Here is an 18,034-nt window from a genome sequence, read left to right as displayed (position 1 = left end):
CACATAAAAATAAACAAATAAAATAAAGGCATGCTATCTATCTACAACTACAAAAAAATTTTTTTTAAAAAGTATATTGTATGAATAATATGTATTATACTTTGACTTCTGTAGAGAAAGAAAAAGTATAAACTTTTGTTAAGAAAAGACTTCAACTTTCAATTAACTTTCATGAATTAAAGGACTATAAGTATAAGAGAACTATTATATACTCAAAAAGACCTACAGAATTAAGAGAGGTAAATAAATAGTAACTGATATCCTATCTGGTAGACAATAATTAGAAATAGTATAGTTCAACATGGTAAAATATGCAAAATCACAACAAAAAGTCTCAAATAGTCTAATGTGATTATCAAAGATCATATATTTTTCAGTATAAAACACACCAAGTAACAAACTAAATTTTAATTTTGTTCTTATAAATGTTGAAAATATTAAAAATATTATCAGCAAGACTACCTTATAAAAGAGGGATAAAATAAATATTAGAAGTTCAATTAAAAATTCTTTTTTTTTTTCCTGTGGTGCTGGGGATTGAATCCAGGGACTCGTGCATGCTAAGAAAGTGTTTTTATCATTAAGCTAAATCCCCAAACCCTCAGTTAAAATTTCTCCTTGTATTTCATCACCATCTATGGAGTTCATTAAAATAAATTCCATTCCTATTTGTCTAAGTCACTTTCTATACCTTCCTTAAACTTTCCCACCATTTAAAAATGAAAAAGTCTTACACATGCTTTTACTAAGCTGACAGATATAGAACTGATAATCCAATTCTGCTTCTAACATATTTCAAAATTTCACTACAAAGTAATATAAGGTTTCTACTGTGTTACTAGGTAGGATAACACTAGAAAAGGGAACATCATTTCACACAAAAAGAAATTTTGAAAAAGTAACACTGGATAGATTAATTTCTTTTCTGTTTTTACATAAAGTAAAATAGGTAATTGAAGGAAACCTCTTGAAGTGACAAAGGGTTTCAAACAAGATAATAACAATGTACACATAATTTTAGAGCTTACTTAAATACTTTTAGGACATTCTTAAATATTTTGGAACACAGGAGGACACAGGTAATATAAAATAGTAAAATTATGTTAAACCCAAGTTTAGAACAAAAATGAAATTGTACATTTGATCATAAGATGATAAATATAAAAGACCTTCATTAAAGTTGTTTAACAGAATATAATGACATATAATCCATTATTTTGAAAAGTTATATTTTGGTACTAGTCATCTATAGATTAAAAACAAAAAAATTAATGGCTAGGTGCAGTAGTGCACACACGTTATTCCAGTGGCTAGGAAGGCTAAGGAGAACTGCAAGTTCAAGGTCAGCCTCAGCATAGACCCTGCCTCAAAATAAAAAATAAAAAGACTAAGAATGTAGCTCAATGGTAGAGCACTCCTGGGTCAATCCCCAATAACACACACACACACACACACACACATAATTAATGTCATAATGATACTATCATCTATTTATTATTTTTATTTTAAAAAAATAATATTTTTTTACCTCCGTGGTTTTCCCATAAGCCGCCTGATTTTTCCCCATTCTACTCTTGTTAATTTTCTTGTTTTCAAATTAGGAAAAGATTCCTTTAGACATACACAGAAGTCATTATCACCTTCAAAAAGTGGTCTGTAAAACAGAAATGGTATTTTGTTGGTTAATGCATGTTGTTTTCTTAAAAGACACAAAATTCAAAATATGCATTCCAATTTTCCACACCATACTAATCAAAAAATATCAAACTTTCATATTGATCCTATTTATAGAAAAAACAGATACAAATTCAAAATATTGAAACTAAATCCTTGGTACTGTGAAACAACTGTTTGTATATAAATTACTCAAGAAATATTGCTTGTGAGATTCCAGAAGAAACTGATTTTGTTCAATCATCTATATGACTATATATTTTGGGATGCTGTCCTGGCCCTGGCATTATATCTGATAAAGACAAACAATAATGCCAGCTATAAAGCATCTTTGCCCCAAGAGTATGACTCTTTGTGACTAAGCTTGGAGGATGCCAGAGGATCAGATTAGTTTTAGGGAATCCCAGAAGAACTCAGGTCACAATAGGACATCCTGAAAGCTTTCTTAAACCTACTGAAAACGTGTGAAAAAAATAAAATACTATTCACAGTGTGAGAAACCACGAATCCAGTCTCATACAATAGTGCCTTGTGCTCAAATATGTACAACCATTAGATTCACAAACTTCAGAAGGTAATGGTTTGGAAACTAAAAGGAAAATAAAGATAAATAGCCAGCACAATATGCACCAATAACAGCCATACAAGGATAAATTAGAAATCAGAACTTTTCCTCATTAACTTCTATTGTCAAATAACTGGATTTCAGCCAAATCTCTTCTACTTAAACATTTATGTATAATTAAAATGCTTAAGTATCATCCCTAAAATATAAAGATTACCCTTCTAAAACATCTTACTGAGGCATTTTTACCATTAATAATAGTTTCTATATTATTACACTAGCACTAGATTTATAAAATAAATCTCATTCATTGCAAATAATGGAACTTTGTTTAGGATATCTTTATAGTCTTTGTTAACCATAATGCAGAAATTATACTTTCATTTAATTTTTAACAAAAAATTCCCCCAAAGGGCTAGGGTAGAAAACTATGGGAAACAGAAATAAATCCAACTACAATGAAGAATAGAAAACTGAATTCAACTGCTGAGTATGGTGGCATACACTGGTAGTCCCAGCTACTTGGGAGCCTGAGGCAGAATCATTTGAGCCAAGGAATTGAGACCAGTCTGGATAATATAACAAGACCATGTATAAAAAGAAAAGAAAAAAAAAAAGAGAGAGAAAAAGAAAAGTGAACTCAAGAAAAATAAGATTTAAAATCAAAATAAGACTAAAAAAGTTGCAGTTCATAACATTTGAAAAACTTAAAATTTCTAGTTCAAGTAATATTCATGATATAAGTCATGATACATACTTATCTATATTTGAATAGAACCACTCATATATGCACCACTTATGTGCTTTGGGAAGCTTGAGTAGGTTCCGTAACCGAAAACCAATCTTCTGTGAAGCTTTCTTATCTGGTGTTGACATTGTTGCTGTAAATTTCTATATGATTAAAAAAAAAAAGAAAAGATAAATTGTAGCTCTATTAAGTAAAAATAAACATTTAAAACAGTGATTTAAAAAGGTAAGTTATATTAAGTACTCAAAAATTTTTATAGCACTTAACATGGAATTTATTGTTTAATAAACAAACATGATTATTTCTGACAAAGTTAAAGCCTCAAGTCTCACAACACAGTCTCACAAGGAAAGTGAAATATTTGCCCCCATCATGTTCACACTGCAACACATTATCAATTTAAGTACACAGGAAGAAGAGATTCATATGAAATATTCCTACCCGTCATGGGTCAGAAGAGTTCAGTAAGAGGAACTCTGCTGGGCTGGGTATGTAGCTCAGTGGCTGAACACTTGAGATCCTGGATTCAATTCCCAGCAACCAAAAAAATAAAAATAATAAAGGTACTCTGCTGAGAAGGCAGAAAGAGGGAATACACAGATGCATGCAAATAAGCAGTGGGCCCAGAAGTGAATTCTATACCAAGTCAGAGAACTCTAACGCCATCCGAATATTTTAGATTACTGAAGAAGGGAAAAAAGCTTCACTAGTGTTAAGTCAGCATGATAACAAAAGCTGCAAAGTATAATAAAAGAAAACTCAGAAAATATCACTCACAAGTATGGATTTTTAAAATCCTTAATAACAGCTTAATTAAAAAGAAACTTGGGGGCTGGGGATGTGGCTCAAGCGGTAGCGCTCGCCTGGCATGCGTGCAGCCCGGGTTTGATCCTCAGCACCACATACAAACAAAGATGCTGTGTCCGCCGATAACTAAAAAATAAATATTAAAAAATTCTCTCTTTCTCTCTCTCTCTCTCTTTAAAAAAAAATATTAAAAAAAAAAGAAACTTGGGTTGGGGTTGTGGCTCAGCAGTAGAGTGCTTGCCTATTATGCATGAGGCACTGGGTTCGATCCTCAGCACCACATAAAAATAAAAAAAAGATATTGTGTCCACCTGTAACTAAAAAATAAATATAAAAAAAAAAGAAACTTGGGGCTGAGGCTGTGGCTCAGCGGTACAGCACTTGCCTAGCACGTGTAAGACATTGGGTTCAATCCTCAGCACCACATAAAAATAAATAGGATAAAGGTATTGTGTCCAGCTACAACTAAAAGAAAACTTAAAAAAAAAAAAAAAAAAAAAAAAAAAACTTTACCACTGGAACATAAAAAGAATACAACACAACCTAGTGGAATTCATATCAAGTATATAAGGATGATACAATATTTGGAAATTATTAATGCATTTTCATTATTAATAAATCAAAACAAGAAAAGTCATAATCACCTCCACTGATGCTAAAGACATGAATAATACCCATTAAAAACAAACTTAATAGACTGGGCACAATGCTGCATGCCTGTAATCCCAGAGCTCAGGAGGCTGAGGCAGGAGGATCATGAGTTGAAAACCAGCCTCAGCAACTTAGCGAGGCCCTAAGCAACTTAGTGAGACCCTGTCTCAAAACAAAATATGAAAAGGACTGGGGATGTAGCTCAATGGTTAAGCACCCCTGGGTTCAATCCCCAGTATCAAAATATAACAAAAACAAAAAACAGACTCACTAGAATGGAAATAGGTGAAATGAATGAATGAAAAACAAATACACAACATCAAAAATTTTATGATAGAACTAATGTAGTGCTTAAAGGAAAATTTAATCTATAAACTTTAGTTTTAAGTCTAATCTGTATTAGAAAAAAAGAAAGATCTCAAACTACCAATATTAACCTCTTTTCTGTTGCCAATAACATAGTACCATAGAGTAGTTAAGTTATAAAGAAATTTATTTCAGCTTACAGTTCTGGAGGTTCCAGGTCAAGGGGCCACATTTTAGTGATGGCCTTCTGAGGACAGAGTCCCAAGGCAATGCAAGACATTACATGGTAAAAGTCAAGGAGCTTATGGATTGTGTGTCTAAGTATTGGTCTGATCTTTCTCCATCTTCTTATAAGAGCCAACAGGAGCCAGGTGTGGTGGCACATGCCTATAAATCCCAGCAGTTCAGGAAGCTAAGACAGGAGGATCACGAGTTCAAAGCCAGCCTCAGCAAAAGCAAGGCACTAAGCAACTCAGTGAGATCCTGTTTCTAAATAAAATACAAAATAGGGTTGGGGATGTGGCTCAGTAGTTGAGTACCCCCAAGTCTAATCCCCAGGACCCCCCCAAAAAAAAGCCAACAGGATTCAATCATTGAGGTTCCACCCCATGACCTTATCTAATCACATCCCAAAGGCCCCGCATTTAAACACCATAGTCAGATTTTAAGTTTCCATTATCTTCATACCTCATAGTAGGGATTATATTTCAACACTTGAAACTGTGGGAAAACAAATCATAGCACTACCTTTCCACTGTAAGAAACAAGAAAAAGGAAGGCAAAATAAATGCAAAGCAACCTGAAGGAAGGAAATAAGATTAAAGCAGAAATAAACAGAAATTTTTAAAAAAATCAGTGAAACCACAAATTCTTTGAAAAGATCAACAAACCTTGAACTAGACAGACCAACAAAATAAAAATAAATGGATCCTTTCATAACTTGATGCAATAGGTTCAATGTGTCCACTCAATTTCATGAGTTGAAACTTAATCTCCAAAGTAACATGTTAATGGTATTTGAGAGGACCTTTAAGAGGTGTTACATCATGAGGGCTCCACACATATGAATGGATTAATCCACTCACAGATTAATAGCTTGTTAAGAGTAGCTTTGTTTTATAAAAGCAAGATCTCTCTGGCACACTTGCTCTGTCTTGGCATGTGATATGATATACCATACCATGATCCAGCAGAGCCAAGAAGGACCGCATCAGATGCTGAGCAGATGCCAATACTACACTCTTTACACTCTTAGACCTCCAGAACCTTGAGCCAAAATAAACTAGTTTTCTTTATAAATAATTACTTGTTAGTAGTCAGTCATAGCAAGAGAAAACAGACTAAAAAAAACACTTGATAAAACCCATTTTTTCAAACTCCAATCCAAAAATCTGTACTGGGTTGGAGATATAGTGCAGTAGTAAAACCCCTGCCTAGCAAGCTAAGGCCCTAGGTTTGATACCCAGTAGTGGGGAAAAAAGAAATCAGTATCATTCTTAATGTTAAAATACTAAAAACAGCTGGGCACATGTGGCACACACACTAGGATTAAGGAGGCTGATGCAGGAGGATTTCAAGTTCAAAGCTAGCCTCATCAATTTAGTGAGGCCCTAAGCAATGTAGTGAAATCCTGTCTCAAAATAAAAAATACAGCAAGGCACAGTGGCACATGCCTATGAGCCCAGTAGCTCAGAAGGCTGAGACAGGAGGATCACAAGTTCAAAGCCAGCCTTGCAATGGCAAGGTGCTAAGCAACTCAGTGAGACTTTGTCTTTAAAATACAAAATAAGGCTGGGGATGTAGCTCAGTGGCCAAGTGGCCCTGGTTCAATCCCCGTTACACCAAAATAAATAAATAAATATGAAAATAAAAAATACAAAAGGCTAAGGATATGGCTTAGTAGTTAAGCACCGCTGGGTTCAGTCCCTGGTACTAAAAAATAAAATACTAAAATCACTTTAATTTAAATGAGGAATATAACCAAGAGATCAACTATTATTTTTAAACATGATTTTGAAGGAATTGGCCAAATAGGTAAGAGAAATAAAAAACAGAAAGAAGACATAACTACCACTATTTTCAAGTGACATGACTGTCCCAGAAAACTAAAAAAAAAAAAAAAAACTGTAATCATTAAAAGAAAATTAAATACAGTAGATGAATACAAAGGTGATATGTAAAGATCAGTATCTTAAAAAGAGTCATATAAAAAAAAAACACTGTCTTTTCTAAAAATAAATGAGTAATGGTTAGATAATAAAAGAAAAGCTGAGTACACACACCTGTTAATCCTAGCAATTCAGGAGGATGTGACAGGAAGATTGCAAGTTTGAGGCTAGCCTCAGATGCTTAGAGACGCTGTCTCAAAATAAAAAATAAAAAAGGGCTAGGGATGTAGCTTGGTGGTACAGCACCCTTGAGTTCAATCCCCAATAGGGGGATGAAGCAAAAATAAGAAAAATCCTATTTTTGATAATAAAAATGATAAGAACAAAATATTAAGTATCTAGGAATATACCTAAGAAATGTGCAAAGAAATGGAAAAAAATTAACTATTGAGAGCAATTAAGAACTTAAATAAGTGGAATCACAACCAGTTCTTGAATAAGTAGTCTACATTTTATATATGTCATTTCCTATAAATAAGTTTATAATATTATGCAATCCCAATAAATTTTTTCCTACTCAAGTTGATTCTAAAGTTCATGTGAAAAAATAAAAGTCCAAGAATACAGAGCAAAAAATATAAAAAAAAAATACATAAAATAAATGTCCAAGAATACTCAGCAAAAAATCTAAAAAAATAAACATACATAATATCTTGCCAGACATTAAAAGATAACATAAAGTCATGCTAAAACAATTTGACATTAGCACATATAAACACTCAGTAGACACAGAAATAGAAAGTTTAGAAGTAACCCCACATATATATATATAGGAATTTAGTCTGTGATGAAGAAAGCATTTTAAATAAATATATAAAAGATGGATTATATTAAATATCACCAGACCAACTAATAGAACCTGGGGAGAAAAAAATAGGCTGCAGTTTAACTTCCTTACTTAATCCAAAATAAGTTCCAAATATATTGAAGATTTAAAAATCTAAAAAAAATAAAGTAAGAAGAAATATGTAAGAATTCTCAGACTATAAATTTTAGGTTAGGGACCTAGGCCTTTCCAAGCATGACAAACTCAAGAAGTTATAAAAAGCACAGTTATATATGACCCTTAATTTTTTTGAAATCCTGCTTGATGAACAATATAGAAGCAAAAGCAAAATCCAAACTACAAAAAAGAAAAAAAATTATAACCAATATAAACAGGGAAGGGTTAATATTCTTAATACATATAAAAGTCTTATCAATTAGCAAGAAAACAACTAAAATCCAATAGAGAAACAATTTAAAGAAATAGTTTTGAACATTGAAAAGTATCTCAACCTCACTTATAGATGAAATGCCAACAAAAACAAGGCACAGTGGCACACACATGTAATCCCAGCTACTCAGACTAAAGCAAGAGAATAGCAAGTTTGAGGCCAGAATTGGCAATTTCCTTAGACCCTATCTCAAAATAAAAAGTATAAAGAGCCAACCATGTGGTTCAATGGTAGAGTGATCCTGGGTTGATTCCCCAGGGCTAGCGGGAAAAGAGTTTATTTCTACATATCAGATTACAAAAAATCTGGATGTTTGGTTATATACTGAGTTGGCCAGCATCTGGGAAAACAAGGATTCTGCTATATTGTTGGGAGAAAGCATAATTTGGCACTACTTTAAAAACTTTAAATGTGCATACCCTATGATCCAGCAATTCCACATTTTAGGCATCTGTCCTAGAAATACACTTGCAAATTTATACAAACATGCTTGGGATGTTCACTGCAGCATTGTTTTTAAGAGTGAAAACTTAGAAACCATTTAAATGCTCCCAAATGGGAGAACTTGTAAATAAATTATGGTATTGCATAAGAATGAATATTATACATTGGTAAAAAGAAACAAAATATTGAATTCTGTTTGCCTATGTATCAATGTAGCCAGATCAGAGGAAAAAAAAAATTTTTTTTTTTTTAGTGGTACTAGATTGTGAACCCAGGGCAGTCTACCGAGAAATATCCCCAGCCTTTTTTATTTTTATTTTGAAGAAAGGTCTCCCTAAATTGGGAGGTTGGCCTTAAACTTGTGATACTCCTGGCAGCCTCTGAATAGCTGGGATTACAGATGTGCACCATTGTGTCTGACTCAAAAAAACCCAAAAACTTTTGAATAGGGTAAAAAAAAGATACAAATGATGTATGGAACAATATCAGGGGAATGATGCTAAAGTGTAATTGGAAAGACATTTACATTTTAAAAAACTATATGTGTTAAATACTACTACATATTTCCTATGACAACTGTCTTAAATTAAGAATTTTATTTGAATTCCACCTTTTTTTTTTTAAACTAATAGTAATCTGTTTTAGAATCCAATTCAGGATCTCATACTTGGAAAATTAAAATTTTAATGTAAAAATAAAAATTTTGAAAGTCAGGAGATGCTTAGCATAACAACCAAATTACCATCAAATATTCTTATCACAAAAAGTGCTACTTCTTTCTATTGAATCAGTGGCCCACATTTTTAAGTTGGATATTGGTTGGATGTATTTACATACATCTAGTAACATATAATAAAATTATGTTAAAGACATTCCTGTTGGGTGTGAGGAAATAAATTCAAACTGTTAGTGGGAATATAAATTATTAAACTTTTATGGATAATTATTTGATAGTATCTTCCAAATTTTAAATGTAAATATCCTTGTAGCAACTATACTGAGGGTATATTCAATAAATGAAAAATGAGGAGTGACTACTACTTGGTACAAGGTTTCTTCTGCAGGTAATGAAAATATTCTAAAATTGTGGTGATGACCGTGCATGTTAAGAACCATGAAAGCATATTTTTTAAGTAGATGAATTATCTAATATGTGGTTATACATCAATAAACCTGTTCATTTAAAAAAGCAGGACTCTGCAGATAGGCTGCCTACCATGTTAGTATCAGCCTTCACTTTCCAGATTTCTGATCTTGAGCAAGATATTTAACTTCTGTATGTCTGCTTTTTCATATGCAAAATGAGGAGCAATGGAATAGTAATCTATCTCGTGGGGTTGTTGAAGATTAAAGTAATACATATGAAATGCTTAGTAAGTACTCAATACAAGTTGGTTTTCATAATTCTTGAATTTTGGATGGTGTTCTTTAAATAAGTACACAGAGAAGCTCAGATGTAGCTCACAGGAAAAGCACTTGCCTGGCAGTGCAAGGTCCTGGGTTTAATCCCCAGCACCCAAAAACAAGCAAACATATGGTCAAAATGCATCAGATTTAGAGAATAGGACTAGAAGGGTAAGAGAATAAGCCACATCACATAAAAGAAAACAGAAAAAATTAAGAGGTGTAAAGACTAGTAGAGAAAAACTCAGGAGTATATAAAACTTTCCCATATAAAGAAATCTCACATCATATTTGTCTTATGTTATAACTGTTCTGTATTGCGCAGAATTAGAAAAAACTTTAGAAACAGTCCAAGAAGGAGTAATGTGCCTGGGAGAGAGGGCAGTGGATAGAGCTTGGACAGGGCTGTTTCAGAGTCACAAAGACCAAAGTTTTCTGTATGTGTGAATCATGCAGACTTTCCGTAACACAGTTCTTCCAAAATCTAACAGAATTGTTATTTAGCTATTTCTTATATTCATTTGACCTTGTATTCAACATCTACCAAGCCAAGAAACACAACATTTTACTTTCAATGAGATAAAAAATTTAAATTGCATGTCAGGCGTTTCTGTACATTTTCTTGATGCTTTAAAAAAAAAAAAAAAAAGTTTGAGACGCATTTTTTTCATTCTACAAAACATGAACATATTTTACTTTTTAAAATTATCATAAAGTTGAGAGTTTGGGGGTAGGGCATATTACCGGGCATGTCTTTATTTGATGAGAAACCCACTTCTATTATTGTATTGAAAATTTTTGCTTTATAATACTTTATGAAGGCTGGGTCTGTGGCTTAGTGGCAGAGTGCTTGCCTAGCATATGTGAGGCACTGAATTTGATTCTCAGTACCACATATCAATAAATAAAATAAAGGTCCACTGACAACTAAAAATATTTTAAAAAGAACAAAAATAGGAATAATTATATCAGGTTATAAATTTCTTTTTTTTAAAGTTTCTTTTTTTTTTTTAAAGAATTTTAATATTTATTTTTTAGTTTTCGGCAGACACAACATCTTTGTTTGTATGTGGTGCTGAGGATCGAACCCAGGCCGCACACACGCCAGGCGAGCGCGCTACCGCTTGAGCCACATCCCCAGTCCTCAAGTTATAAATTTGATAGGAGAAAAATTACATTATTCTTAAAGTTAATATTTTCTTGTCCAATTTTCATTCCTTTGATTCTTACCTGCCCAATGAGTTTTTTAAAAATGTAAAAAATATAAAAGGAGAGGTTGGGTATAGTTCAGTGGTGCAGTGCTTGACAATGTCTAAGGCTTTGGGTTTGATCCCCAGCACCTCCAAAAAATAAAAATAAAAATAAAAAAGAAAAGGAAATATGATTTCATGTTATATATTTTCTTCTTTTGGATAAAGAAAATACTTCCCTTGGTGATAAAGTTAAACATTTTCCCCCCACTTATTTCCATGCAAAATTCCAAACTGATTTGATACTGCCAAATCAAATTTGTTTAATGTCAACTATCTTCATGGTTACCGAATGATGACTGGCTTTCTACTGGTTTAAAGTTACCCAAAAAACCCATAAAATTTTCTAGGTCACTAAAATAGGATCTGAGCAGCAGTACTGAATTAAAGAAATGAAACTGTTACACAAATATAAAAGAATATATATCAACTTTATTGCATTGAACAACTGTTTACTTCCTTTCACATGAAAAAATTTTAGCATACACATACCTGTGGAACCATTGCAACCCTCTGGTTTCTTTTAGGTGACTTTGTATTTATTTGTCTGTCATCTTCATCAGAAAAGAGTCGACTTCGTTTTGAATTTCTAAAAGGCTATGATATAAATTTTTTATTTAATGAAAAAGCAGAATACTCCTCATTTTTGTTCCAAAATATAATCCTATATTTGGAAAACACAGCTAACTCTGGATTATCAACAGTAATGAAAGGACTAAGTATGAGTATTACAGAGTACATAAAGCCATATAATCTTAAGATTTAGAAAACAAAAATATATATTTATGCAATGTGTTCACAAATGCAATACTTCTCTGATTAAACTAAAACTAAAACCTAAGCTCCTTAATAGTCTGGAAGCCTTAGATGATGAGGATAGGAAAATAAATTCTGGAAATTCCAGTTCAAATTATATTGGTTAATACCAGTTGGGTGAATTACATGTCTGCTGCATAAAGTTGGGCTGGAACAAACACATTAAATGACTCTAGAATAATATGCCTAAATGTATATAATATTATACTAGATCAGCTGTCAAAATTATTAATTGAATTTCCATTTGTAAGAAAAAAACAAGATACTTGAAAACAGTCTTTAAAAAAAAAATTAAGTAGCAAAAGTACATAATACATTAATGGGTAATATTTTTTTCAAAATTTATAGTTTACCTTAGGTTTAGAGGTTTCATGAATAAACACAACAGAAATAAGACCCACATCCTTTTCTAAAAGATTTCCCTCCACTCAGGAAAGATTTTCAGGCCTATTTGTAGGGAAAATGGGTACACAGAGCTAACAAAATTTGGTCAGTAACCAACAGACCAAATTAAAATTAAACCCACTGTGTCTTTACACTTCAAAGCCCATATTTAAATTCCTTCTACCCTATCCCCCTTCTCTGACCATGAGCAGAGAGGAGGAAGAGAATGATGAAACTGATGCGATGGAACTAAAAAATTCCCTACATACACTGTGGCCACTACCCAGGCTACTGCTGCTGTACATCCAAGTTCTAGACTTGTTTGATGATTGACCCCTAAAACCTGTTAGCTACCTGACTGGGCAGGCGAGAGACAGAGATCTGAAAATTGTTAGTCATGAAATTTAATGCTCATTTCTACTTTTCACCTCCAAATGCACTAATCCTTGACAAGATTTTAATACCTAACACTTATTTATATATCTTGCTGTAGGAACGAGAGTCACAAGAAACTTTTTGTGTATCTATTAAAAAGTACGAGCAAATGCCAAAATTTTATTCTCTTTTAATGCTGAGTAATATTCCATTGTGTATATATAGCAGTTTCTTTTTTTTAATTGATTTTTAAATTTTTTTTAAATACACGACAGCAGTGGAATGCACTACAATTCTTATTACACATATAGAGCACAATTTTTTGTATCTCTATATATAAAGTATGTTTGCATCAATTCACAGCACAGTTTCTTTATCCATTCAGCTATTGATGGGCATCTATGTTGGTTCCACAGTTTAACTATTGTGCATTCAGCTCCTATAAACATTGGTGTGCCTATGTCACTATAGTATGCTGATTTTAAGTCCTTTAAGTATAGACAAGGGGTGGGATACCTGGGTTAAATGGTGGTTCCATTCCAAGTTTTCTGAGGAATCTCCATACTGCTTTCCAAAGTGGTTATATCCATTTGCAGTCCCACCAGCAATGAATGAGTGTACCTTTTCCCCCACATCCTCAAAAACTAAAGGCCAAGTATTTTCTCTGATTAGTGGATGCTGATCTATGATTAGAATGGTGCATGGGAAGAATGGAGGAACTTTGGATGGGATGAAGGGGAGGGGAAGGAGGGATTATGAGGGTGGGAAAGATGGTGGTATGAGATGAACATGATTACCCTAGGTACACGTATGATTGCACAAATGGTATGTCTACACTGTGTACAACTGGAGAATTGAAATGTTGTGCTCCATTTATGTATGATGAATTGAAATGCATTCTGCTGTCACGTATAACTAAGTAGAACAAATTTAAAAAGAAAAAGTAAGACTTTTGGCTATTGCTGGGGTTTTGTTTGTTTTTTTCCTATTTAAATACACTACAATTCTTTTTAAAATACTTAATTATGACCAGATATCACTGACTACAGATAATTTATCTAAGGTCAAATACTGTTCAATGACCCTTTACTTAAACACTCAAATTCTTGTGGTTATAAAAAAAACCTTGGACATTTTTTCCTGTCTTATAAAAATGTATACATGACAATAATAAAAGTTAGCTATGATCATTAAAATCTAAGAAAAATGCATTCCTTACCATTTCCACAGCAGGGCCTGTATTTCTGCCTTTCCAAACAGGGGTTTTCTGTAAAGAACTGTACTTTTCATTCCATGTGTTAGATAAGCTTCCCTCTGTAATGAATAATTAATACTAATAAAATTTAAGTTTAGTTCAAAGGATTTCATACCGTGAGCACTATCTGTTTAATGGTAGCAATATATATGAAATATACACCCATGTGGAAAAAATACAGTAGTAATAATTTTAGTTTATTTTGAATAAAAAATCTTATCTATATTTTTCTGTTCAATTCCCTTAATAAGTTCATAAAGTGATACATCTTGAAAGTATTGAATTTCTATACTGAAACATATACCATCTTTTCCCCTTTCTTTTTGTTTTTTAATAATTCCTCCACTTCAATTGCTAAAACTATCTCTTCCTTTAACTCTAACTCCTAATTTAGGACACACGTTTTTTTGCTTCAATATGTGGAACCCTTGGGGCTGGGTTTGTGGCTCAGTGGTAGAGCGCTTGCCTAGCATGTGTGAAGTACTGGTTTCGATCCTCAGTACCACACGTAAGTAAATGTGGAACCCTTGATATATGAAAATAAAATTAATGTGATGTTTCTGTTTTTCTTTTCTTTTTTTTTTTTTTTAAGAGAGAGAGAATTTTATTATTTATTTTTTAGTTATCGGCGGACACAACATCTTTGCTTGTATGTGGTGCTGAGGATCAAACCTGGGCCACACGCATGCCAGGCGAGTGCGCTACCGCTTGAGCCACATCCCCAGCCCCCTTTTTTTTTCTGTTTTTCTTAATTTAAAAAAAGGTCTATGGAGTTGTATACAACCAGGAAGAATTCAAACAAGTGATTGATTAAATATATTATAAAAATAAAAGGGAGTGAGTTTAATTTTTGTAGAAAGGTATATTTAAATATGTAGAGATTCATAGAAAACTGGGATGAGTATAGATAGGATAATTATTTTTAGTCTCTCGAGTTGCTCATCAGTAATTTCTAAAAGAAATTTATATTAGTTGTATAATTCATTTTTTAGTTGTAGTTGGAAACAATGCCTTTTTTTAAAATTTATTGTTATGTGGTGTTGAGGATCGAACCCAGCGCCTCACACGTGCTAGGTGGCCACAACCCCAGCCCCTGTATAATTCTTCTTCTTCTTTTTTTTTTTTTAAATATTTATCTATTTATTTCAGTTGTAGTTGGACACAATATCTCCATTTTACTTGTTTACTTTTATGTGGTGCCGAGGATCAAACCCAGGGCCTTATGCGTGCTAGGCTAGCACTCCACTGCTGAGCCACAACCCCAATCCCTGTATGATTCTTTTTAAAAACGAAATAGGACCAGGGGTGTGACTCAGTGGTACAGTGCTTGCCTAGTGTGTATGAGGCCCTAGGTTTGATCCCCAGCACTGTGAACAAATAAATAAAAATCATGGGGCTGGGGATGTGGCTCAAGCGGTAGCGCGCTCGCCTGGCATGCGTGCGGCCCGGGTTCGATCCTCAGCACCACATACAAAACAAAGATATTGTGTCCGCCGATTTCTAAAAAATAAATATGAAAAACTCTCTCTCTCCCTCTCCTCTCTCTTTAAAAAAAAAAAAAAAAAATCATACACACATACAAAATAAATAAAACATAGCCAGGCATGGTAGTGTACACCTATTGCTGCAGCTATTTGGGAGGATACTTTGAGCCCAGGGGTTCAAAGTTAGTCTGAGCAACATAGGGAGACCTGTCTCCAGAAAAGAAAACAAAGAAAAATGGATTTAATATTGGGAGAAAAAGATTAGAATACTTTTTCAGATATCTATCTATCTATTTTGCAGGGTGGAGGCCAATACTAGGGATTGAATCCAGGGCCTCACACACACTAGGAAAGTTTTCTACCATTGCTCTATAATCCTACCCCCTAGATTGACTGATCTATAGATATTTGTGTGTGTGTGTGTGTGCGCGCGCGCGCCCGCGCACACGTGGATATGAGTGATACTGGGTACTAAATCTACGGCACTCTACCCTGAGCTATACCCCCATCCCTTTTTTATTTTTATTTTGAGACAGGGTTTTACTAAATTGCATGAGGCTGGCCTTGAAATTTGCGATCCTCTTGCCTCAGTATCCTGAGTCACTGGGATTGCAGGCATGGGCACTCAACCCTACATGTATATTTTAAGAAGGACAAAAGAAAAGAAGTGGAGGGTGTGGGATATAGCTCAGTGACAGAGTACGTGATGAGGTCCTGGGTTCAATCCCCAGCACCAAAAAAAAAAAAGAGTGATGGAATTGATCTGTTTAGGCAAACCAACCAAGGTATTCTAGAAGATAAGTTGTCTCAAACAGGTCTTCATTTGATAAATCACTACAAAGCACAACACAGTAGCTTTAAAGACACAAAGGACTAATGAATTTTGACAATATTTAGCTTGGTTCCCAATTTATTTACCTAGAAGAATCTTAACCAAGAGATAAAATTTAAAACGAACCATATTAAGAGGGCTAGTTTACTGTACCTATTCAAAAGAAATAATGAGATCAAGGAATGTCATCTAGCTTTTTCTCATTAAGAGAAAAGTACTATTCTTCTTTTATTGCAGGGAACTTGCATTATTACTTAGAAGAAAAGATAAACCATTATGCAAACATACAGCTCAGCACAGGTTTAATAAATGCTTTAAATTTATATAAGATCTTTCTAGAATGTGTAGTTTGGAGTTTTTAAAATAATTTTAAGAAAAAAAATTTTTCTTAATTTCTAATAATTCAGGACAATTTATATGTTCTAAAAGCTTATGAATTTCAAGTTATCAGTAAAAATCAATAGCTAAAATAAATAATAACTTAGAAGGAAAGAGAAATAATATCAAAATTAATTTTATTAATTAAATTCCTAGGTTATAAACATCCCCCAAAACAATATAATTCTTACCTTTTAAACTGACAAGGGCTTTTGCTGAAGAGCCTGCAATAAAAAACAAAACAAATTAATAATCATTTCAAAAATCAAAGTGAGAAAAAGAACATGATTTGAGGGTAAAAGTAATCCATTTCATTTGAGCAATGTTGAGTTTGAAATGATGCTGGTATGTGCAATTAGAAATAAGTAGATGGCTAGACATAGTGCACACACCAATAATCCAAGCTACTTGGAAGGATCACAAGTTCAGAGCCAATCCTGGCAACTTAGAGAGATGCTGTCTCCAAAAAAACCAAACCAAATCAAACAAAAAAACAAAACCCAAACAAACAAACAAAAAACAAGGAGGGAGGCTGAGGATAAAGTTTAAGGGTAAAGTGCCCCTGGGTTCTATCTATCCAAGAAATAACTAGTATACAATTCAAACTATAAACCAGAACTCAAATAGGGTAAGAAAAAATTGGAGAGACATCTGGGAGTCTTGTTAAAAGCTGTGAGAGTTGGAAACCATTCCCGGACAGGAAAATGTAGAAAGAGAGGGAAAAAGAAGAATAGAGACAGAAGTAATTTTGGATCTTAACTCAAAATGCTCTGATGGGCTGGAGATACCACTCAGTTGGTAGAGTGCTTGCCTAGAATGCACAAGGTCCCAGCTTCAATCCTAGCACTGCTGAGGGGCAGGGTGGTGTACTTTGATGCTAAAGAAAAGAGAAACTGAAATGACATTTATTCAGGAAAGATCAGAAGAGGTAATAGAGTAGAAAAGCAAAATGGAAATGATTTCAGAGACTCTAGAATGTAGGTATGCATGACACTTAAAAAAGAAGTGCAGAACAAACAAAAGGGGCTAGCATAAACTTGAAGGGATTCACTACATAAAACAAACTTTAGGGTATATTAGAATAACCAGGAAGCTCCTCATAATGCAGAATCCATACTATTAATAAAGCTTTTCAGAGGAGGTAACCCACTTTGAGAAACTGAGCTTTTGGTTTTGGTATGAATAAAGAACAATATCTATGGATGAAGGGTGCAGGAGAATCAATAGGAAAAAATGTGTTGAAGTGTAATGATCAAAGGTAGTAAAGTCATGGAAG

General features: G+C 33.4%; 1 protein-coding gene across 1 annotated transcript in view; it reads right to left on the bottom strand.

The window, feature by feature from the left end:
- Nucleotides 1-18,034, bottom strand: part of Lin9 (lin-9 DREAM MuvB core complex component) — a 67,522-nt gene that overhangs the window by 44,873 nt on the left and 4,615 nt on the right. The window contains exons 2-6 of the mRNA XM_076831554.1: nucleotides 16,950-16,982; nucleotides 14,029-14,123; nucleotides 11,727-11,831; nucleotides 2,997-3,130; nucleotides 1,529-1,654 (exon numbers count right to left, since the gene is read on the bottom strand). Coding sequence (XP_076687669.1) covers nucleotides 1,529-1,654; nucleotides 2,997-3,130; nucleotides 11,727-11,831; nucleotides 14,029-14,123; nucleotides 16,950-16,982 — 493 coding nt within the window. The remainder of the gene's footprint in view (nucleotides 1-1,528; nucleotides 1,655-2,996; nucleotides 3,131-11,726; nucleotides 11,832-14,028; nucleotides 14,124-16,949; nucleotides 16,983-18,034) is intronic.

This window comes from Callospermophilus lateralis, chromosome 13 (genome assembly GCF_048772815.1).
Source record: "Callospermophilus lateralis isolate mCalLat2 chromosome 13, mCalLat2.hap1, whole genome shotgun sequence".
NCBI lineage: Eukaryota > Metazoa > Chordata > Mammalia > Rodentia > Sciuridae > Callospermophilus > Callospermophilus lateralis.
Note: the sequence above shows the minus strand (reverse complement) of the source record. Positions and strands in the feature narration are given on the sequence as shown.